Source organism: Herpailurus yagouaroundi, unplaced genomic scaffold (genome assembly GCF_014898765.1).
Source record: "Herpailurus yagouaroundi ecotype Mexico unplaced genomic scaffold, PumYag 569, whole genome shotgun sequence".
Taxonomy (NCBI): Eukaryota; Metazoa; Chordata; class Mammalia; order Carnivora; family Felidae; genus Herpailurus; species Herpailurus yagouaroundi.
In genome coordinates, this window is record NW_024412786.1 from 2617174 (window position 1) to 2639415 (window position 22242).

The 22242-nt window shown below is 61.4% G+C and overlaps 2 protein-coding genes and 1 long non-coding RNA gene across 6 annotated transcripts; 1 reads left to right on the forward strand and 2 right to left on the reverse strand.

Moving 5' to 3' along the window:
• The first annotated feature begins 144 nt into the window (after nucleotides 1-144).
• Nucleotides 145-11858, forward strand: SIPA1 (signal-induced proliferation-associated 1). Of its 4 annotated transcripts, none has more exons than XM_040466237.1 (16): nucleotides 145-244; nucleotides 2559-3319; nucleotides 4019-4146; nucleotides 4232-4408; nucleotides 6459-6633; nucleotides 7340-7443; nucleotides 7701-7858; nucleotides 7939-8551; nucleotides 8884-9158; nucleotides 10068-10289; nucleotides 10407-10518; nucleotides 10612-10720; nucleotides 10819-10920; nucleotides 11016-11070; nucleotides 11293-11371; nucleotides 11466-11858. In XM_040466237.1, the coding sequence occupies exons 2-16, from the start codon at nucleotides 2647-2649 to the stop codon at nucleotides 11610-11612; spliced, it is 3129 nt and encodes a 1042-aa protein (XP_040322171.1). In that variant the 5' UTR covers nucleotides 145-244; nucleotides 2559-2646; the 3' UTR covers nucleotides 11613-11858. The 4 variants fall into 4 exon arrangements, with proteins under 4 accessions (XP_040322171.1, XP_040322167.1, XP_040322168.1 ...); XM_040466236.1 differs by having other exon boundaries at nucleotides 146-244; nucleotides 10995-11070; XM_040466233.1 differs by having other exon boundaries at nucleotides 10407-10720; nucleotides 10995-11070.
• Nucleotides 9547-12990, reverse strand: LOC121023961 (uncharacterized). Its single transcript, XR_005787554.1, has 3 exons — nucleotides 12415-12990; nucleotides 10692-11188; nucleotides 9547-9901 (listed from the first exon to the last, which is right to left on the reverse strand). It is a non-coding gene; the product is annotated as an uncharacterized LOC121023961 (long non-coding RNA).
• Nucleotides 12991-13671: 681 nt separating this feature from the next.
• Nucleotides 13672-22236, reverse strand: RELA (RELA proto-oncogene, NF-kB subunit). Its single transcript, XM_040466242.1, has 11 exons — nucleotides 22117-22236; nucleotides 21455-21481; nucleotides 21202-21353; nucleotides 20904-21052; nucleotides 20144-20235; nucleotides 19647-19778; nucleotides 18706-18810; nucleotides 18272-18484; nucleotides 16008-16088; nucleotides 15844-15918; nucleotides 13672-15095 (listed from the first exon to the last, which is right to left on the reverse strand). Exons 1-11 carry the CDS (start codon nucleotides 22121-22123, stop codon nucleotides 14461-14463), a joined length of 1668 nt encoding a protein of 555 aa, XP_040322176.1. The 5' UTR covers nucleotides 22124-22236; the 3' UTR covers nucleotides 13672-14460.
• Between the last annotated feature and the right edge of the window lie 6 nt (nucleotides 22237-22242).

Genomic DNA, 22242 nt, shown 5'->3' on the forward strand with positions numbered 1-22242 from the left:
TCTCGGCGGAGGCTGGAGGCCCCACAGCGCTCGGACTGCCGCCCGCCTTGCCGACGCCTGGCCAGTCCCCGCCCGCGGTGCTTCCCGCCGGCCCAGGCTGCTCCCAGGCCGGCCCCGCCCGCTCCGTGGCGGCCCCGCCCCCCCGGCACGGCCCCGCCCCCAGGCGGAGCCAGCGCCCTAGCGCTAACGGGAGAGGCAGCGGAACCTCAGCGCGGGAGGCGGCCACCAGGCGGGAGCCCTAGAGGTACCGGCGGGAGCGGGGGAGTGGAAGCACCGAGGTCGGGCCAGACAGGGGAAAAGGTGGCTTGGCGTGGGCCTGGGTGGTGTGTGTGTGGAAGGGGGGTCCTCGCCGCGTTCGCCGCCTGCACCCTCCCAACCTCCGTCCGGGCTCCAGCTCCAGTCCCGAATCAGTACGTCCAGTCCCCTGCCTCCGGCCGGCGGCCCCCACTCTGCTCTGCGTGATGGCCCGGCCCGTCCAGTGTGCCGGCGACTGGATGCGGCGGCCCCGACTCCTCTGGGCGGCGCTGGCGACTGCCCCTGCTGCCGGCTGTGTGAGGGGCTCCCCCTGTTCTGGGGCTCCCCTTGTCTCGGGGCGGCCTCCTCCTCAGCCTTTGCGCACCGTCCCCCAGTCTCGGGCCTGGCCTGGGAGGAAACATCTGTCGCCCCCTTGGCAGCAGAAATGGGGTCGTGACCTCCAGATGTGCTGGGAAGCGTCCAGGGCCTCCTCCTGGGGCAGCCAGGCCTTCCGGATCTGTGGGGGCGGGGCCGGCCCCCTCCCCCCAAGTGACACAGGCTGCGAGGAATGTCCCGGCCTCAATGGACCCTGTGTGAAGCTGCCAGGTGGGGGGCAGAGCCCAAGAACACCCCCCAAGGCAAGGCTAGAGCCCAGCACTGGGCCAGAGCGAGAGGCACCCCATGGGCTGTGCACAGACACGTACACAGAGCTCAGCCCACGCGGAGCAGGGGCTTACACGGCTCCCCTCTCTCGTGTCCCCTCCCACTCCAACACACACTTCACAACCCAGGCCCAAGACCAGGGCCTGCATCATCACCACACATGGTCAGCTTCACCCTCTTCAACCTCCTTTCAGGCTCCCAGTGGTGTTGGGAAAGGGCAGAAGGTTAACCCCATTTTAGAGATGAGGGAACAGAGACTCAGGGGTGAGGTCAGAGGTTGTCCTAGGAGAAACTAAGGGAGGAGGCACCCCGAGCGTGGTGGCCTACCCTTGCTTTGTCTTAGAGCTTAAGCTGAAGGGTGGACAGAGCCCTGGCCCCCACCCCGGCCACACACAGTGTCACCGGAGGATGCCCAAAGCCCTACCAGCAGTCGCCTGTGCTCCTAGTGGAGGGTCCCACATCCCTGTCCTGCTTGCCCACACCAACCTGAGTTCACCTGGGGTGGCTTCCCTCACCTTCTCACACTACCCTTGGCACCTGCCCCTGGCCTCGACACGTTTCTGCATTTAGCAGGTCCCTGGGACCTTGGGTATCTCAGTCTTACATCCCGTGAGACCTCAAGCCTCAGCCCAACACCCCCCGCTCACCCCACACCTACACACACAGGGACGGGAGTGGGCAGGTACTGCGCTGTCTAGGCCCTGGAGATTGACAGAGCTAGGTTCAAATCCTTGCTGTAACATGGAATTACTTCAGGCAAGAGCATCCCCTTCTCTGGATCTGTTTGACCATCTGTCACATGGGGTTCAGACCTCCCTGTCAGCATCAGCGAGGCCAGGTAGGCAGCCGTCCCGTGGGTCCCAGTTCCAGCAAAGGGGTTCTGTCAGTGTGACTCCTTCCCCTGCCCCCAGGCATGGCCACAGTAGGCTGCAGAGAGTGAGCCTGGGCCTGTCCTTCGGGCCAGGGGGATGGGTCCCATGACTGAGCTGGTGTGACCCCAGCACCTTCCTCAGGATATGGTGCTGGGCAGGGGGCTGGGCTCAGAGTTGGGGCCACTTCCTGTACTGAAGGAAGTACTCTTGTCGTTTCTGTTGCCCTCCCAGTGCCCCCCGGGAACCTCTGTGTCCTTGAGGTATTAAGGCCATGAGGGCCAGGGCATCGAGACCCAGGTTCTGGGTGCTCGGCTCCTCCGGGACCCTGAAGGAAGTGGGAGGGGCAGGGAGGAAGGTCTCTGGGGACAGGACGTCCTCCCTTTGTCAAGTGGGTAGACCCAGACATCAGTGGCCCCGTGGGTTTCCCGTCCCAGTGAAGACGAATCGTCTGTCTCGCTGGGCCAGGACTTGGTGGGGACCCTCATTCTGGGCCCAGGCCAGAGCCACGGTGTGTGCCATAGGAACTGACCGCCCCAGGGCTGCCCGGACTCCAAGACCCTCAGGGCCCAGGCCCAGACAGCCCGGCCCCTGGCCCTGCCCCTCACTTAGCTGGAGGAGGGGGCTGGAAACCTCAGCCTAGGGCAGACGAGGAAGTGGCCAGGAAAGCGGAAGAGGCTTTGATGGTCGCGGAGGGGGGCCGGAAGCCAACCCGCGTGGTGGAGGGCCAGGCTGGGGCCCGGGTTCCTGTTTTCTCCCCAGGCCCCACTGAACAGCCCCCTCCTCCCTCAGGGCAGGAACTGGCCTGCCGCCCGGGCACCAACCACCCGTGCCTGCCAATGCGACCCGGCCCCCGGAGAGCCAGGCCCACATCACGCCCATGTGGGCCGGTGGCGTGGGGAGCCCTCGGCGGGGCCCGGCCCCTGCGCCCACCGATGACCTCTTCGCTCGGAAGCTGCGCCAGCCGGCCAGGCCCCCGCTGACACCGCACACCTTTGAGCCAAGACCAGCCCGGGGCCCGCTCCTGCGCAGCGGCAGCGATGCCGGCGAGGCCCGGCCCCCCACACCGGCCAGCCCTCGCGCCCGGGCCCACAGCCACGAGGAGGCCAGCCGCCCTGCCGCGACCCCTACCCGGCTCTTCACTGACCCCCTGGCACTGCTGGGGCTCCCGGCCGAGGAGCCGGAGCCCGCCTTCCCGCCGGTGCCTGAGCCCCACTGGTTCGCCCACTATGACGTGCAGAGTCTGCTCTTTGACTGGGTTCCGAGGCCGCGGGGGACGGGCGGCCACGCAGAGGCTGGCTCTGGGACTCCGGCCTCCGCTGAGGACCTGTCCGCCGGCTCGGACCTGCTGCTCGAAGCGCCTGGCTTCGTGAGTGAGCTCGGGGGTGAGGGCGAGCTGGGCCTGGGTGGACCGGCGTCCCCACCCGTGCCCCCTGCACTGCCCAACGCGGCCGTGTCCATCCTGGAGGAGCCGCAGAACCGAACTTCGGCCTACAGCCTGGAGCACGCAGACCTGGGTGCTGGCTACTACCGCAAGTACTTCTACGGCAAAGGTAAGGGGAGGGCTGGGCAGCAGGCCCTGTCACCTGACCAGCACACGGTAGGGCTCAGGAGTTGTCATTTCCCTGTCAGGTTTCCGGCCGGCTGCGCAAAGGGTCAGGGTCTGCCTCTGGGGCCAAGGCTGCCCTGCAGGGCCTAGCTTTAACCACCTGAGGCCTTCTAACCACCTTTAACCAGCTTTAACCACCTGAGGCCTTCTGCCTCCATCGATTCATCCTACCCCTCCTACCCCTCCGGGCTGGGGAGAGAATTTCTATCAACACTTCTGTGAGGTGAAGAGTGAGGTGTGAAAACCTCTGCACCTGGGAACCTCGTTCTCATCAGTTCCCAGAAGGGAGGGCCCCAGACGTCCTGCAGCAGAAGATGGGCGGATGTGGCTGGCGGGACCCGGCAGGATCTAGGCCTGGAAGGGAGCGGGCATTGGCCCCCTGGGTCTGGGGCAGGTGTGAGGTGTGCCGAGCCGCCCAGGGGGTGGGGCAGAGGGCCAAACTCGGATAGGGATTTGGCCTGGTAGAACGGGGGCGGGGCTGCGGAGGGAGTGGGCCTTAGTCTAGGGTCCCCACTAGGTGAGGGGATGGGGCGTGGGGGGGGGGGGGTTAGTGATGGTGGGGGCCGGGGGGGGGGGGGCCCCCGGGGGGGGGGGTGTGGGGCCGGTCATCCACCAACTGGCCCTCCCCCGCACCCCCCTCCAGAACACCAGAACTTCTTCGGACTGGACGAGGTGCTGGGCCCGGTAGCAGTGAGCCTGCGGCGAGAGGAGAAGGAAGGCAGCGGAGGAGGCACTCTGCACAGCTACCGCGTCATCGTGCGGACCACACAGGTGAGCCGAGGTCATGGGACCCGAACGCGCTTTGCCTCCTCGAAAGCCTGTATGGATTCTGAGCGCCCCCATGTCCCCTCCTCAGCTCCGGACCCTCCGCGGCACCATCTCGGAGGATGCGCTGCCGCCGGGGCCCCCGCGGGGTCTGTCCCCGAGGAAGCTTCTGGAGCACGTGGCGCCACGGCTGAGCCCAACCTGCCTGCGCCTGGGCTCAGCCTCACCGAAGGTGCCCCGCACGCTGCTCACACTGGACGAGCAAGTGGTGAGTGGCCGGTGTCCCCGCGCAGCCCCTACAGCTAGACCTGGTCTGAACCCAGTCTGCTCAGCTCCCAGCCGCCTAGCCCTGACCCTGATCCTGGGCTGGACGGTGACCCCAAGAGAGCTGGCTTTTCAGAGGGGGCAGCACAGGTCATCCAGAGCCTTGCCTCTCAAAGTATAACCCGTAGACCAGCAGCATCCACGCCATCTGGCAGCTTGTTAGAGACGCAGACTTTTGGGCCCTGCCTGTCCCACCGCATCAGAGCCTGTACTTTCAGAAGATCGCAAGTTAATTGCCATGTACATTTCAGTTGAGAAACACTGATCTGACCACTTGCTCCCCTTCCTGCAAGTCCCTCTCCTTCCCTGTCACTTTGCCCTGCAAGGTGCTGCTTAGTCTCCTCTCAGTGTGGGGTGCTCACTCCTTCCTGGGACTGCCTGTTCCACTGTGGGACAGATCAAGCCAGTGGCAGTCCTTCCCGACCCTGTGCTGAAAGCTGCCCACTGGCTCCGATTCTCCTCCTCTGTGTCATTCGGTCTGTCAGCCATTCAACAAACATTTTCTCACAACTTGATGCTGGGCCCCGGACTGGACACTTGGGGACATGTCCAGACCAGGTGCTGTCCTGGAGTAGCTCACAGCCAGTGGGGAGAGAGAGAGAGAGAGAGAGAGACCCACAGTTAATCGTGGAGCAGTGAAAGAGGAATATTGAAGGCTCCGTGGGGCGCCAAGGGTAGTCTTGACAGCCCTTCCTTGGCTTGGGGTTTAGTATCATGGTGGAAATGTAAGGGCTTGGCTCAGGAAGAACAGGTGTCTTCTAGACAGAAGAAACAACTTGTGTGAAGGCTTAGTGACTGAGGGCAGGTCACACTGGGGTCCTATAGGCAGTTCTGTGTGGCAGGAGTAGCACTTGGGGGGAAGGGGGATGGGGAAGGCTTGTATTCGGGAAGGCTTGCATTTGGTCCTGGGGGCACTGGGGAGCCATGGAAGGTATGAAAGGTAGAGCAGCCTTCAGGTGGCAGTGTGGAGGCCAGACTGGAGGGGCAGGGAGGCCAGGTCAGAGGCTGTTGTAGTCATCCAAGCCAGACCTGATGGTGATGATGGCAGAGGTGAAGAGGAGATGACAGTCCAGGGGTAGGTGGGTGGGATGGGAGCGGCACAGTGAGGGGGGTGAGGTGCCAAGTGGGGGGAAGGACACTTGGGCAGCCGGAGAAACGGGTCTGGAGCTCAGAAGAAAGGTCTGAGCTGGAGGCAGAGACTGGAGTCTCTTCCCGTGGAGACGGTTGCGACCGTCACCAAGAGCAGAGACCGTGGGCGGAGAAGAGGCCCAGGCCAGAGACAGTGGGGTCGTTAGGGTTTCAGGTAAAGTGAAGTTCCAGTTGTCCCAGGCGCCCACCATGGAGACAGTGTGCCAGGGTAAGGCACGCCCATGGGCTGAAGGAGCCGCAGGGATTTGGAGCTGGGGTGGAAGCGGGGCTACAGGAGTCAGGAGTGATGAAATTGAAGTGGGGACTGAGTGTAGACAAGCTTCTCGTGAAGAAAGGAGGCTGGAGCCCGAGGGGCCAGAGCACCTTGAGCTGTGCACGGTTAACCCCGGATGGAAAGGAGCCGGGAACAGCATGAGCGGAGGGGGTGCAGGGCTCAAGGCCTCCAGAGGCTGGGCTGGGGATGCCTGGGATTCGAGGGAGGGGAGGACAGGCTAGCCTTGAGATAAGGAGGATGACAATGTGAACGTTCACAGAGATGGAGCGATCGCACCGTGGGCCGGGTCCTTTCCACGAATCACCTCGTCTGTGGTCACATGAGAACCACCCCCCTCCTGGTCCCTTCCCACCTGTGACTTCCTCTACCCTCCTGAGCACTGGGTGGGGTGGGGGGAGGGGGCAGGACAGACCAAACCCACTTATAGGCAGAAACACAGAGGTGGCTTAGCGAGGGAGGTGCTCAGGGCCGCTCACAGAGACAGCCCAGCCCCCAGGCCATTGCCCAAGACCCGGTGGGCACAGGGCCCGAGAGACTGAGGCCTGGGCCCTCTGCCTGTGCTGCCCCGCAGCTGAGCTTCCAGCGCAAGGTGGGCATCCTGTACTGCCGCGCCGGCCAGGGCTCGGAGGAGGAGATGTACAACAACCAGGAGGCAGGACCGGCCTTCACGCAGTTCCTCACCCTGCTGGGCGACGTGGTGCGGCTCAAAGGCTTTGAGAGCTACAGGGCCCAGCTGGACACCAAAAGTGAGGCCCCGGGGCTGGGAGTGGGGGTGGACCGGTGCCGAGGGGCAGACGGCCTTGGTGAGAGGCCCCTGGCTTGTCACCGCTCCCCCTGTAGTGTCCTGGGTCTGAGGCCCGGGTTGAAGAGTTCTTTGGGCAGGTTGAGGACATGGGTCAGGGGCCACACTGGCCAGGCAAGCCACGGGCTAGAAGGAAGGACTAGGATGGTCCCCCAAGGCCCTGATGCCCTACTGCCTGAGCTGGAGCCACGCGGGCTGGCAGGCACCGCTCCCTCCGTCAAACACACATGTTCCCCCAGCCCTGCTTCCTCGGGAATGCCCCTGCCTCCCGGGTTGGAAGGGCCCCAGGGCCGCTTGCGGAGCACCTCTGGCCTCCTTCCACTCTCAGCTGCTCCACACATGCTGGTGCCTGGGCCAAATCTGTCCTCTCCTGGGACATCCACCTCCGCCCCCCTCAGAGCAGGCCACTCCTCGCTGAGGTCCTCGTTCTATCTCCGCACGCCCACGCCGAGCCTAGGCTGGAGGCTGGAGCCTGTGGGGGAAGGGGCAGGGAGCAGCCACAGGTGAAGCCATGACTTCGTGACCTGGTGGCTTGAGGGGTGGTCCGCCTGCTGGTTGGGGGGCACAGGAGCTCGAGACCGCAAGCAGGGATGCCAAGTTCGAGCCGATCCCTCTTGCTGTCCCCCGTGTCCCCGAACCCCTGGCCACAGCGGATTCCACAGGCACACACTCCCTGTATACCACGTACCAGGACCACGAGATCATGTTCCACGTGTCCACGATGCTGCCTTACACCCCCAATAACCAGCAGCAGGTGTGAAGAGCTATGACGGGGCTGGGGGATGGCCACAGGCTTCTGGGGAACCATGGAGGGGGGTCACGTGGGCGGTGGCATTCGAACCTTGACCTGAGATCTCTCGAGGCCCAAACAACCCTCCCCAAAGACAATCACCCCAGACCTTCCCCAGGGGCAGGTGGGGGAGCCCCTGGTGCCCAGCCTCCACCTTGCCAGAATTAGGAGGGACTTGGGCAGACGGGTCCGGGTTACATCTCCTGCCATCTAACTCCCAGCTCCTTCGGAAACGCCACATTGGCAATGACATCGTGACCATCGTGTTCCAGGAACCTGGCAGCAAGCCCTTCTGCCCCGCCACCATCCGCTCGCACTTTCAGCACATCTTCCTGGTGGTGCGGGCTCATGCACCCTGCACGCCACACACCTCCTACAGGTGGGTGCCTGGGTGGTCCCAGTTCTTCCACCGCCACGGACCCTCCCAGTGGCCCCTAACTACCGCCTCCCTCCCCTCAGGGTGGCCGTGAGCCGCACCCAGGACACCCCTGCCTTTGGGCCGTCTCTGCCCCAGGGCGGAGGCCCCTTCCCGGCCAACGCCGACTTCCGCGCTTTCCTGCTGGCCAAGGCGCTCAATGGCGAGCAGGCAGCAGGCCACGCACGCCAGTTCCACGCCATGGCCACGCGCACGCGTCAGCAGTACCTGCAGGACTTGGCCACCAACGAGGTGACCACTACGTCGCTGGACTCGGCCTCGCGCTTTGGCCTGCCCTCCCTGGGCGGGAGGCGAAGGGCGCCCCCTCGGGGCCCGGGCTCCGAGCTGCAGGCGGCGGGGGCGCTGGTGTGGGCCGTGCGCGCGGCGCCCGGAGCGCGGGGCGCCGCGGGGGCCGAGGCCCGTGGTCCCGACGACGACGCCGAGGTGCCCTGCCTGCTGGGCATCTCCGCTGAGACGCTGGTGCTGGTGGCGCCGCGCGACGGCCGCGTGGTCTTCAACTGCGCCTGTCGCGACGTGCTGGCCTGGACCTTCTCCGAGCAGCGGCTCGACCTGTACCACGGCCGCGGGGAGGCGATCACGCTGCGGTTCGACGGGCCCCCCGGCCATGCCGTAGGCGAGGTGGTGGCGCGTCTGCAGGTGAGCCCCGGGAGTAAGGCAACTCGCCGCCGGGTCCCTCCCCACCTCGGGGGGCGGAGCGGGCTGTGGAACCCCTCGCTCCCGCCGCCTCTCCCGCGAAAGGGGAAATTGGGGGTTGGGGGCAAACCCTGCCCTGGCGCTTGGCAGAGCTGGAACGGGGGCCGGGAGGTCGTCGGGCAGGTGACTTCCGGTCTCTGAGCCTCAGGTCCTCATCTGCCGGGGTGTAGGGGTGCGGGGGTGTGGGGTAGGCGGTCTGGGCGGCCTGGGACCTGGACTGGAGCTGGCGCAGTGCCCGCCCTGCTCACGCCCCGCCCCGCCCCGCCCCGCCCCAGCTGGTGAGCCGAGGCTGCGAGACCCTCGAGCTGGCGCTGCCCCGCGAAGGCCAAGGCCGCCTGGGCTTCGAGGTGGACGCCGAGGGATTCATCACGCACGTGGAGCGCTTCACGTTCGCGGAGACAACGGGGCTGAGGCCAGGGGCGCGCCTGCTGCGCGTGTGCGGCCAGCCGCTGCCCAGGCTGGGCCCGGAGGCCGCTGCCCAGCTGCTGCGCTCGGCGCCCAAGGTCTGCGTCACCGTCCTGCCCCCCGACGAGAGCGGCCGGCCCCGCAGGTCAGGGCCTGGATGCGGGGAGGTGGGAGGACCTGGCAGCTGGCCACCGCGGAGCCTGTGCCTCCCGTGTCGCCATTAGCATTCTCCCAAGAATACCCGTGGGGAGGGCTCTCCTCCAGAGAATCCCACGTTTCTTAATCTCTCTGAGTCGCAGGTGCAGAGTGAAGCCAAGATGCAATAGCAGCCCCATCTTTTAAAAAGTATCATCCACAGACGCATACGTGCAACCGGCCCCTTACCGGCTTAAGCCAGGATATGCAAACTTTTCCCCCAAAGGGCCAGACAGTAAATATTTAGGTTTTCTGGGCCACCTGGTCTCTGCTACAGCTACTCAACTGTGCTGTAGCACAAAAGCATCCGTAGAGGACACGTGAATGAATTCGTTTTCTTTGTTCCACTAAACCTTTATTTGTGGACACTGAGATTTGAATTTTATTGATTTTCATGTGTCGTGAAATGTTCTTTTGATTTCTGCCAACTATTTAAAAATGCAAAAACCATTCTTGGCTCACAGGAGTAGGAAAACAGGCACATCTGCTAAAACAGGAAAAAAAAAAAAAAAAGGCGCAGGCTGGATTTGGCTCCCAGGCAGGAGGTTTTAGATCTCTACCCCGGGTGATTTACTTGTGTCGTTACTTAAATCCTCACAGCGGGCTGTCAATTGGTACAGTTCACCCATTTCGCAGACGGAGAAACGGGTGTTCAGAGTGATTTACCCAGGATACACAGGGGCAGCGCTGGGTCTGGAAAAAATGGCCAGTAGTCAGGCAAACAGTTTTCCTTGTCGTTAGGGTGTTTGGAGAGCTCTCCTCCTGGAAGGGAGCCTCGGGCACAGCCGGGAGTGGGGTTGGAGATGCGGGACACCGGGGACAGGGTGTTCCTGCCTGACGCCGCCCGTTCTTCCGCCAGGAGCTTTTCGGAGCTGTACACGCTGTCTCTGCAGGAGCCCAGCCGGCGGGGGGCCCCAGAGCCCGTGCAGGATGAGGCCCCCGGGGCGGCGACCCTGCAGCCCACCACGCAGCAGTTGCTACAAGCGTGCCTGCTGGAGGGTGGCAGTTCCACGGGGCCTGGGGATCTGGCTGAAGAGAGGACCGAGTTCCTGCACAGTCAGGACTCCCCGTCACCCCGCAGGTGCTCCCTCTCGGCCCTCCCTCTTGTCCAGCCCAGTGAAGTTGGACAGCCGCGGTCTGTGAGAGCAGGGGCCCTGGGGTGCAGCTTCTCTCGCTGAACTGTCTCTGCTCTCCCCAGCTCCCTGTCAGACGAGGCCCCGGTCCTTCCTAACACCACCCCGGACCTCCTCCTGGCCGCCACGGCCAAGCCGTCAGCACCCAGTGCTGGCCGGGAGACACCACCCACCCGGGTGAGCAAAAACAAGACACGAGCCCAAAGGGCGGTGGTGGGCACAGTGGGGAGGGTGGACGTCACTGCATCCGTACCCATTAACACCCCTCAGGATGGGCCAGGCAGCCCCAGTGGTTGTGAGGACAGGGGCGACCCGGCCCCAGAGCTGAGGGCCTCCTTCCTGCCACGAACCTTGTCTCTGAGGAACTCCATCAGCAAAAGTGAGTCTGGAGCAAGGTGTGGGTCACGGGTGGCGGCGGGCAGAAGAGGGGCTGGCTTGGGCTCTCCCTGGGCTGAGCCCACCTCCCTGTGCCCACAGTCATGTCAGAGGCGGGCAGCGAGACCCTGGAAGACGAGTGGCAGTCCATCTCAGAGATCGCCTCCACCTGCAACACCATCCTGGAGTCACTGTCCCGGGAGGGTGAGGCCACCAGAGCGCAGGGGGTAGGAGCCAGGGTGGGGTGGGGATCTTTCTCCCTTTATCCTCCTGCCCAGATGGTCCCTCTGTCCCCACAGGACAGCCCATCCCAGAGAGCGGGGATGCCAAGGGAACTCTGAAGTCCGATGCTGAGTAAGCCTCCCCGTGCGGATCTAGCCCCTTCACTGTACCTGCGTGGCCTCCATACGTGCCCGTTCGCTAGAGTTAAGCGTTGTCCCGGGCAGGGCTCCGCGCTCACACCCACAGAAGTCTGAGAACACAGGGGTTGGGCCCATCTCATTTAAGCGGGCTGGGAGCCAGCCGGAGGTGCTGACACCTACCCTGGTCCCATGAACCTGTCCCCCACGTCCTCAGGCCAGAACCTGGGAACCTGTCGGAGAAGGTCTCTCGCCTGGAGTCCATGCTCAGGAAGCTGCAGGAAGATCTGCAGAAGGTGACGACGGGGCGGATTGGGGGTCGGCGGGGAATTACAGGGCCGCCCTGGGAAAGGAGCCGCTGCTCTGACACCTGCCTCCCACCCGTCCCAGGAGAAGGCAGACAAGGCGGCCCTGGAGGAGGAGGTGCGGAGCCTGCGTCACAACAACCGGAGGCTGCAGGCCGAATCAGAGAGTGCAGCCACGCGCCTGCTCCTGGCCTCCAAGCAGCTGGGCTCACCTACTGCCGACCTGGACTGAGCCGTCTGGGCCAGCCTCAGCCTGGCTGTGGACCTGCTTGGAACTGCTCAGGTCCTTCAGGGTACCTGGGTCACAACGGGCCCGGGGCCCTCCTCAGGAACTCTCCCTGCGCACAGAGGCGCGTCTTAGCACTGCCCCCACTCCCCAGTCCATTATTTGGTGGTGAAGTTGCCCCTACCCCCCATCCCTGTTTGTAAATATTCTGTGGAGAAGAGGGGACTTTGGGGAGTAAAGAAGCCACTACTATTTGTGTCTGTGTGGGTGTTCATGACACGACGGGGGGGGGGGGGGGGGGTTGGGGGCAAATCGGTTTTGACCCCAGAGGCTCCTGCCAAGTTCCCAGGACCAGTTAGGACAGGCCTTGGGGACATTGGCTCAGGCCTAGGTCGGCACTCGCTGAGGGGTTCTCTGAGGCTAGGCCACCCCTTGGTTTCTCTCCCACAAACATTTATTTGTTCTGGTGGGAAGCAGATGGCCACGCCCCACACTTACTCTGCTTTATCTGGGAGCCAGGCCCAGCCAGGCCCTTGCCCTGGAACCAAACCTGAGGGAGACCAGGGGCAGAGGGAGGGAGGTGGGCCTGCAGGCGTGGGGGAGGAGTTTAGGGATCAAGGAGAGAGGCTGATTATGCTCCGATGGAAAGTCCTTTTCCAGGCCCTGCCCTCCAGTGAAGGCCCCACTTCTCCTCTCTGTAGTCACCGAGCCCCCAAGACTGGAGCTTCCTCGACCCCTGGCAGGTGACTGCAAGACACTGGGAAGGCCAAGGGAGAGGCGTGGCCCGGGTAGGGGGACCAGGGCTCACTCGGTTCGTTCCCCTCGGGCCTCAGGCTGGGGCCACCGTACGCAGCTACGCCGTCTGCTTCCTCCGGTCAGGAGCCTTCTCACCTCCCTCCTCGGGCTCGCCCGGGCCCCGCCTCCGGGGCCGGGGTTCCACCGAACCCGGCCTCCCTGGGCGATGGGGTCGCGGGTTCGCAGGGGTCCTGACCTGGCGACCACACTCGGGTTCCGCCCCGTACGCGGACGCGCAGCTTGGCCTGGTCCCTGAGTGGCCCACCCTGCTTCGGGCCCCGCCCCTGGCTCCGCCCGCTGGGCTAGAGGCTGGAACGCAAGCTTGGCTCTGCAGACGCTTTCCGATACCCCGACATTTTGCCGCTCTCTGGCGTCTTCCTCGCCGGCAGGCAGTCCACCACCGGAGTCTGCAGCCAGGGCCTACTGTCGTTCCCAGGGTACACGCTAGTTTTTGCAGCAAGCGCCACTGGTAACCCGCATACCTCTACCTTCACCCTCCCGCAGCCGTGCAGAGCACAGAACTTAGATGCCATCCGATTTAGGACTGGGATTTCCCCGAAGCGCATTACAGGGCCGCCCCTCGCGGAATGCCGCCTGTGCGCGTGCGCACTTGAGAAGGCGGGGTCTTGCGGGCCCGAGCCTTCGCGAACACTGCCTTACTGCGCCTGCGTCGGGTCAAGCCGGAAGTACGTCCAGCTCCAGGCCTCTGGGCTGTGGCCTGGCTTTTGTTTAGGCTCTCGGGGCTGCAGATTTAAGATTTCTTTGGTCCTCGCAGAACAGGATGTCAAAGCATAGACCTTTACCTAGCACCTCCCTTCCCCAACAGATGCGAACTCTCCCTCAACCACCCAAGAGATGAAATCCAAACCTCTCGGTCCAGCGTCATGTTTTTTATAGCCTGGCCCCATCCAACTTTTCCAACATTGTCTCTTTTACCCGGCTCACCTTCCAACGCTGGCTAGACCCTTTGCAAGACTGACCCTCCTGTGATCAAAGACCTGAAGCTGATTGCCCCTATGGCCTCTGTGAAGCTCCTCCTGAAACTACTCCATCCCCACAGCCACTGGGCCCTGCTGAGCTCTCACTGTGCTGGGACACCACCCCTATTAGCTGCTTGCTTTCATCCACGGGCATTTCATTCCAAGGACATCCTCGGACTGCAGGCTTCTAGATGACAGTGTAACTATTCATCCAACTCTGTATTGCTAATGTCCAGCCTGACATGACCAGCAAAGAGTGTGCTGTTTGCTGAAAGAAGGGGAATCTCTGGCCAGCTTGGCAACAAATTTATTAGTTCAGAATAGAAAGAGCAAGAGTCCAACTGCTTTGATTTCTTCAGTAAAAACTGAGCCTCTTGATTGGAGAGCTGCCAGCCTGCCCTCCCCCCTACTCTCCAAACAACTAGCCCTACTTATTAAGGCACTTGAGGAAAGGGGGAACAGAGAGGTCTCAGACCGAACCTCCCAGGATCCCGGACAGGGCCAGTGTTGTCCCACCAGTTCCCTTACAGCCACAGCTGAGCAAGGAGAGCTGGCAGAGACCTCTGCAGGGCCAGAAGGCCAGGCCCTCAAATGCTGGTGTTAGTTCAAGGACAACGTGCCAGCACCACAGAGGGGCTGGTAACAGGCATTATTTTGGCACAAGATGTGAATGAATCCATCATGTGAAGACACTTGGTGATAAGGCTTTGTGGCCTCAAAGGCCATAGCTCCAGCCTGTCCCTCTCTCTAGGAGAGTATTAGAAGCTGGAAGGTAGGGATGGGGGCCCCCAGAATTCCCTGTAAAGAGAAGGGAGCGGAACATCAGGATAGGGGAAGAGTTTGAGTCCTCCCTGCTCCCCGCTTTCCAGAGAAGTTAATGCTTCTGCTTAAGCACCTCCAAAAAGAGAGAGAGATAGACACTGCCAGTAAAAGAATAAAATGCACCCCCCGGAAGACATCACCCAAAGAAGTTGGGGGCAGTTGGAGCACACCCCCCTCCCCGAATCCATAAGTGCTTGCTTTGGGAGGGCTTCAATCCCCTGCAACCCAGTACCCCAGGCAGGGTAAGTGTCCCCCCCTTAGGAGCTGATCTGACTCAGAAGGGCTGAGAAGTCCATGTCGGCAATGGAAGAGAAGTCTTCATCCCCTGAGAGGAGGCCGTTGGGAAGCCCGGAGGCCCCCAGGGGAGCGGGAGCTGGGTCAGGGGGCCTCTGGGACCCCGTCACCAGGCGAGTTATTGCCTCAGGGTATTCCATCAGCATGGGCTCAGCTGGGTGGGGGGCCACAGATACACCCTGGTTCAGCAGCTGCTGAAACTCAGAGTTGTCGACGGATGCCAGGTCTGTGAACACTGCTGGGTCGGCGCTGTTGCCAAGCAGGGCCCCCAGGTCTTCATCAGCGTCAAACTGCAGGTGCAGCAGGGCCTCCGTCAGCGTCCCTTCCCCAGCCTGGGTGGTCTTGGGAGCAGGCGGGACCACAGCCTGAGCAAGGCCTGGGGCTAAGATTGGGGCAGGGGCCGGGGCTGGGGCCGGGGTAGGGGCGGGGACAGGGGCAGGGGCCGGGACAGAGGCAGGGGCTGGGGCCAGGATTGGGGCAGGGGCTGGTGCCAAGGCAGGGGTCTGGCTTGGGATCTGCCCGGAAGGGAAGACCATGGGGGAGAACTCCTCGAAGTTGATGGTGCTGAGGGATGGCGTAAAGGGATAGGGCTGGGGAGCTGGGAGAGAGAGACAGAGTCGGGTCAGACAAGGCTGCAGAGACCCACCCTGTCACCTGTGCCCCAGCCCCTGTCAGTAGTGCTTAGGATCAGTCCCTAGGAGGAGGTCCCTCCCTAGGAGGTCATGGCTAGCACCCTCACTCCTTCTTCCTCAGTCTGACCTGTTCGGTTCCATCCCCACGTCCTCCTGTGGAGCCCTCCAGCCCGCAAAGCTCTCCCAGCCTTTTAGAGGAAGGGATGCTGTCAGAGATCAGCTGGTAAAACCCAAGCCACAGACCATGAGCCCAGTGAGCGCCCGGCGAGTCAAAGCCTGAAGCAGGGCACTTGGTCGCTCTTTTGTGAGCTACATACCAGCATGCACATTCTGCTGGAGGAGCTTTTGCTTCCCTAATTCAACTGAGAGCTGAGGGCGAAGACTGCATTTTTGAATGGTCTCCTGCGGCATCCAGTGTGGGGTTTGGCTGACATAGTGGTTCTCAGACCACAACGTGCATTAATTCATGAGCTGGTTCCGGGGCCACGCTTCCAGAGCCTCTGGATTGCACAGGTCAGTGATGGGGCCGGGGAATGTGCATCTTCACTACCCCCCCAAATGACTCTGATGTGGGTAACTAGACCTTAAGCCCTGTGAGCCCCACAGACAGTAAGCTTCAGACACCCGCTGGTAAAGCTGACCTCCTCCAGCCCAGAGCCACAGGCTGAATAGAGTTGAGCCCACAGTTCTGGTGGGGCAACAGGAAATCCTTACCTGGCTTGGGGACGGCAGCTGAGCTTCGGGAAGGCACAGCAATGCGCCGGGGTGGAGGCCGGGGGTCGGTGGGTCCTGTGGGGCAAGGCTGGGTCAGTTCCTAGCCCCCAGGGTCTCCCCTCCCCTATCCACCACCTTCTAATTCTCTGCACTGCCCCTCTCACCATTGAAAGGACTCTTTTTCATGATGCTCTTGAAGGTCTCATATGTCCTTTTGCGTTTCTCCTCAATCCGGTGACGATCATCTAGAAAAGTAATGGGGAGAAGTAGGTCTTGCTCTTCTCAGCTGGATCCCCAGAGCCTTCAAAGGACCCGCAGGAGGAAGATGACGAGACCACCTTTCCGTAAGACCCTTTCTCCAAACATTGCCTGCCAATAAGAAGGGCCTCATGACACTGACACGCAATTCTGAGAGTCCCACAGCTTTCTGAGAAGGCCTTGGTCACTGAATCTGACCACCCCCCTCAAAGGCCACGTGGGTGCCTCCAAGTAGGGGTCATGCTCTGAGGGGACAGGAGCCCTCGTGAAGCCGTCTCCAGCTTTTTCTCTTACCTGCATTGCCCACGTCCTAGCTCACCTCCAGCCTTGATCCAGGCCTGGCCATGATCTTTGCACTCAGGGGCAGCATAATAGGCTTGCTAAAGACCAACAAGGACTTGTATTCTTATCTCTGATGGTTTGCTAGTTCAGTCTGGAGCCTCCAGGACTGCCTTTCTAAGTACTGGAGCACATGGATAACTCCAAAGTACTCAACACCATCAGTCCAAAGCCAGCCGCATCATCTCACCTCAAAAACCTGGTTCTTCCTTCTCCAGTGGCCCCTCACCACCTGTCTGCCCTGTCACCCCAACTAGAAACCTTGGAATCATCCTCAGCATCTTCCTTTCTCTCACTCTCCACCATCCACTAACACGACACACGTTTACCAACACCCACCATGTGCAGGCTCCATTCTAGCCACTGGGGGTATGGCTGTAAGCAGACAAAGGCTCCTGCTCCCCCCAAAGTGGACATCCTCATGACAGGGGGACAGGGACACAACCATATACAAGTGACAGGAGCTCTAAGGAAGAGACACAGGCTGATGTAACAGAACCGGAAGTGAGGTTGGGGGGTCGAGCTTAGAGGTGGCCATGGAAATACCAGTGTGGGCCCATCATGTGGCGATCCAAGCACTCCAAGCAGAGGCAACAGCTGGAGCACAGGTCCCGAGGAGGGACTCAGCTTAGTGTGTGTCGGACAGAAGGGCTTGGGGGCAGAGGGCACCCAAGGGAGACAGCGGTGGAGGAGACTGTCTTCCTCTGCCATTGGCTCTGCAAGGTTCACACCACGTCTTCTCCTGGACCGGACTACGGCATCTTCCACAAGAGCCTCCCTGCCTGGAGTCTCTCCCTCTCGGATCCTCTATACATTCCTGCCAGAGTGAGCTTCCAGATCCACGCGTGTCCCTTCCTTCTTAAACCTTTGGTGGCTCCCCACTGTCTTTAGGATGAAATCTTGGATGAATGCCTTGAGTCTGACACTCGAGGCCCTCCTGCCAGCACCTGTTCAGTGCCCGCCGACAGCTCCCACAAGGCTGCCCCCAAATGCGATGGGCACCCTCCAACGCCCTTGCGCCTCCAGGTGTCTGTCCACCTACCTGGAGAATGTGCTTCTGGGGCCTTCTCCACCTTAAAACACTCCTGCCCCATGCAGCCATCTCCAGCTCTTTGCACGCACCTCCCTCTGTTTCACAGGTCTTTCTGTCACTTAAGAATCTGTCCTGCATGTTTGTCTTTCTCATGAGAAGACTGAGCTTCTGGAGAGCAGGGAACACATCTCATTCGTCTTTGTGTTCACAAGACCTGGCACGGGCCCTGACACCACGTGGGTGTCAATAACTATTTGTAGAATGAACCGATGGCTATTTCGGGGGTTGCTTTCCAAACTCTATCAGACTGCTCCTGGGACAGAAAACACTCTCAGGCTCGACGACGGGCTTTGGATCGAAGATCATTCTGGCTGTTCCTAATGTGGTCAGATGCCCGAAAGCCTTGACCAAATCATGGCTACGTGGGAGTGACGAGACACATCGCCTGGCAATAGGACCCTAGAGCCAGATGGCCTGAGTTTAAATACTAACTCTGCCACTCACTATCTATGTGACCTCAGGCAACTTAGATGCCATCTTCTACCTCAAAAAGCTCACGAGGGAACAAAATCAGGTAATTCACTGATACGCTTGGAATAGGAGCAAACATGTAAGGACTCAGCCAATCTCAGGGATCCTTACTACTAACTGAGGCAAGAAAGAGAATCTGATTCCTGTATAAATCCCTGCCCCGACTCCAGTTCTTGACCCACTACTACAGCCCCAGACGTCTAGCCCTAGCCTCACGTCTGCTGGCTGGAGACGACAGTCCTGCTGCTTCCCTCCCCAGCTGTGTACCTGTGTCTGGCAAGTACTGAAATTCCATGGGCTCGCTGAGCTCCCGATCTGAAGGCCGCCGCAGCTGCATGGAGACACGCACAGGGGCCTGCAGGCTGGGGTCGGCATAGGGAGGTGTCCGGAACACAATGGCCACTTGTCGGTGTACGTCAGCTTGAGAAAAGGAGCCTCGGGCCTCCCAGCCTGGTCCCGTGAAATACACTTCAATGTCCTCTGCGGGAGATGGGGAGCAATGTGGGTCACCGTGCTCGACTCAGACGGCTCGCTGCCCGCCCCCCCACAATCGCTGAGACTTGTTTCCCAAGATACATCACTCTGCTGCCCCCGAGGCATTGCGGGGAGTGTTTAAAGCCAGTCTCCTGACACTCACCATCTCCGCTCAGCATTGCCCCTCACCTCCTGTTCCAGAGTCCAGCCCTCTTCCTGGTGTGTACCTTTCTGCACCTTGTCACACAGCAGGAAGATCTCATCCCCCCCGAGGCAGCTCCCAGAGTTTCGGTTCACTCGGCAGATCTTGAGCTCCGCGGTGTTGGGGGCACCTGAGGGCGTGGGAATAAGGAGGGAAGCCCTGAACCGTCGCAGGTCTCCGGGGCTGGCCTGCAGGGGATGCAACATCCCTGTCCATCCCAGAGTCAAGGCTGTTCAGAGCTTGCAGACCACACCTCCGCAACCAAGGCTGCACCGTCCCCAGGACCCCTCAGCCCAACGTATTCAGCAACTGTTTATCTACTATGTGCCCAGCACTGTTCCACGCACGGAAAACATGACAAAACTTAATCATCTCTGCCCTCGCGGAGCTTATAGTCTGGGGGAACCAATCTGGTCACATACCCTCTTTTTCCATCAGACCCAAGCACCCTTCAAGACCCAGTTTGCTTGGTAACAGACCCTTCCCTCCTGACCTCCACTTCATCCTGGTTTTCTGTCCTTGGGGCTCCAGGGCCCTTTTATTCCCATCCATCCTGCTGATTACTTGATTAAAGGCTGCAACTGATCAACATTGGCCCAAATCATCTGTGAACTTCCTATGAGATTTCATCATTGAATTACTACTCTGGTAACATCTTCTTGTTCCTGGGAGTTCATTTCCCGGAGTCGTTAGTACCGTTCCGGGCACACTATCCTCCCATCATGTAGTGGAAATGCCTGTCTCGCATCGACTCCCTGCCAGCCTAGAAGCGACACCTCACAGGCAGCTCCGGGTCTCCTTTGCCCTGTCCCCCCAGGCAGCACAGAGCTGGACACAGAAGAGGTGACAAATCCACAAGACGCCTGAACCAAGCAAGAGCCCCTCTCGCAGGCCATACCCAGCCAACCCCCTTCCTCCTCACAGGCCCATCCCCCTCTCCCTTCCAAGTCTACCCCGGCCACTCACGGTTGTCAAAGATGGGATGCGAGAGGACAGGTGGCAAGCGGAGGGGCCTGCCTGCCGGGTCCCGCACTGTCACCTGGAAGCAGAGCCGCACCGCATTCAGGTCATAGTCCCCACGCTGTTCTTCTATGGGAACTGCCACAAAAGCACATGGTCAGGAGATTGGGAGGCATGGCAGGGAATGAGGGGGGGGCAGGGAGCTCTGGGCCAGGAGGGTTAGTTGAGGGTGTGTCAAACAGTAGGAGTCCTAAAGCAGGAGAGAGACAAGGTTCTAGACCCATCACTGACCTGTATGACCCTCATGGGACCCTGGATGTCATGTCCCCTCACTGGCTCCCAGTTTCCCCAATGGTAAAATGGGAGTGTGTACTGAATGGGCAGCAAGATTCCGTCTGCACTATGACTGTTGGCCAATGAGGGAGAGGTACAGGGAAGGTGGCTTCAGAGGGGCGACAGAGGGTGGGGGTGCTTCAAGCAGGCCCAGGCTTTCGCCCCCTCACCTTGGAAGGGATTGTTGTTGGTCTGGATACGTTGACTGATGGCCTGCTCCAGGTCCCGCTTCTTTACACACTGGATCCCCAGGTTCTGGAAGCTGAGTCCCCCACCAGGCATCAGTCCCAGGGTCTCTGCCCAGGCTGCCCTCCTCCCCCCACTCATGAGATCACCTCTGTGCTTTACCCCCTCGAATGGCTTCCTCCTGTGCTGCAAAGAAACCCCACTCCTTACTTTGGCTGAAAAGCACCTGTGCCCTGCGACCCGGCCCTGGCCACGGTCCCTGCTGGCTCCCTGCCCTCAGCCATAGTGGCTTCTTGTCTGTTCTCCAAACACGCCAAACTCACCCCCACTTTGAGGCCTTTGCATGTGTTCACTCTGCTTGGAATGTTCTTTCCATGCTTCTTTGCTCTTTCTCACTATTCAAGCCTTAAGTGAGAGGCCTTTCCTGACCTCCTGGCTCTCCTACCTCCCTCCCCTCCACCAGTAGATTATTCTTCCAACCTAACACTGTTTTATTTTCATCTGTGAAGTTATCTCAGGTGTTGAGGTGACTGGGGATCCAGCCCTAGCCCACAGAGCTCTTATCTACTTGACAGTGGAGATGCACAAACAGGTAACTCCAAGACCAAGGGAATCTGCTTGCAGAGCTGGGAGTGAGGAATTCGGTCTCTTGTCCAGGCGGTAACAGCTACACAACTGCCTTGCCTCTTGTCCCCCCACCCCACCCCCACCCCCACCCCCACCCCCTGCTGGTCAGGAGCTCACCTGTGGATGCAGCGGTCTGGGCAGAGCTCAGCCTCATAGAAGCCATCCCGGCAGTCTTTTCCCACCAGCTCATGGGGGTGAGGCCGATGAGGGGGGTCCTTGGTGACCAATGAGATGCGAACTGTCCCTGGCCCGGTGTAGCCATTGATCTGTTCAAAGTACAGAGAACATCTAGAAACTCAGGAATTCCAGACCCAACTCCCAGACACTGCACCGCGGCCCGGAAGCAAGCCTACCACAGTTCCGTCCCGCAAACCCTCTCTGTGCCCCCCACCCCACCGCTAACAGCCATGCTGACCTTGATGGTGGGGTGGGTCTTGGTGGTATCCGTGCTCCTCTCGCCGGGGATACTGCCCGCGGAGCGACCCTCGCACTTGTAGCGGAAGCGCATGCCCCGCTGCTTGGGCTGCTCGATGATCTCCACATAAGGGCCAGAGGCCTGGGCCGGCTCTGCGGCGGGGACACGGACCAGCCCCGGTCAGCCGGCTGCCCTCCTGACCCTAACCCTGGGGAGCTCCTCCCCAGTCACTGGGAAAGGCTGGTCCACTTACCAGTCGGGAAGATGAGGGGAAACAGGTCTGAAAGGGGAGGGAGACGAGGGTCAGCACAAGCCCACTTCCCATCCTTACCAGGGAGGGCCTGCTTCCCCACGGAGAGGAGATGGAGCCAGGCTCCCTCCCTCCGAAGGAGACTTTGTCAAGGCCTGTTCCCTGGGACCTGCGGGTGAAACTAAGGAGAAGGGGTAAAGAAGGCAGAAGCACCTGCTTCGCGAGGGAACCCTGGGTATAGCGCCCTCTCTTTACGGAGGGAAGTGGAGTCGGGGCCTTTCCTATTTCCATAAGGAAAACTAAGGGAGGGCACTTCCCACACCTCATCCTGAGAGGAAACGGAGTCAGACACAGTCTCTCCCCTGACAAGGAAACCAAGTCGGAACTGCTCCCACGGCCCCGGGGTGAAACTGAGTCAAAGCTCACAGCCACCCCTCCCCCCTCCCCCGCCAGAGGATACTGAGTCAAGTCTCCGCCACCTAAAGGGGAAACTGAGTCAGACCCCTCCATGCCCGCCCCGCCCCGCCCCGCGCCACCATCCGGCCGGCCGCTCCCTGCGCAGCGCCCGTCGGCGCAGGAAGGGGCGGAAGGCGGCGCGAGGGGCTCCCGTCGCCGTCCCGGAGACCCCGACTCGGCCACCCCGCGGGGTCAGAGGGTGCCCTCACCGTCCATGGCCAGGGTCCCGGGGGCGGGGCCGGGGTCGCAGCTGGGGCCGCAGCGCGCGCTACAGCCAAGCCATTCGCCAGAGGCGGAAATGCGCCGCGCGCGCCCGCCGCCGCGTCACTGCCGGG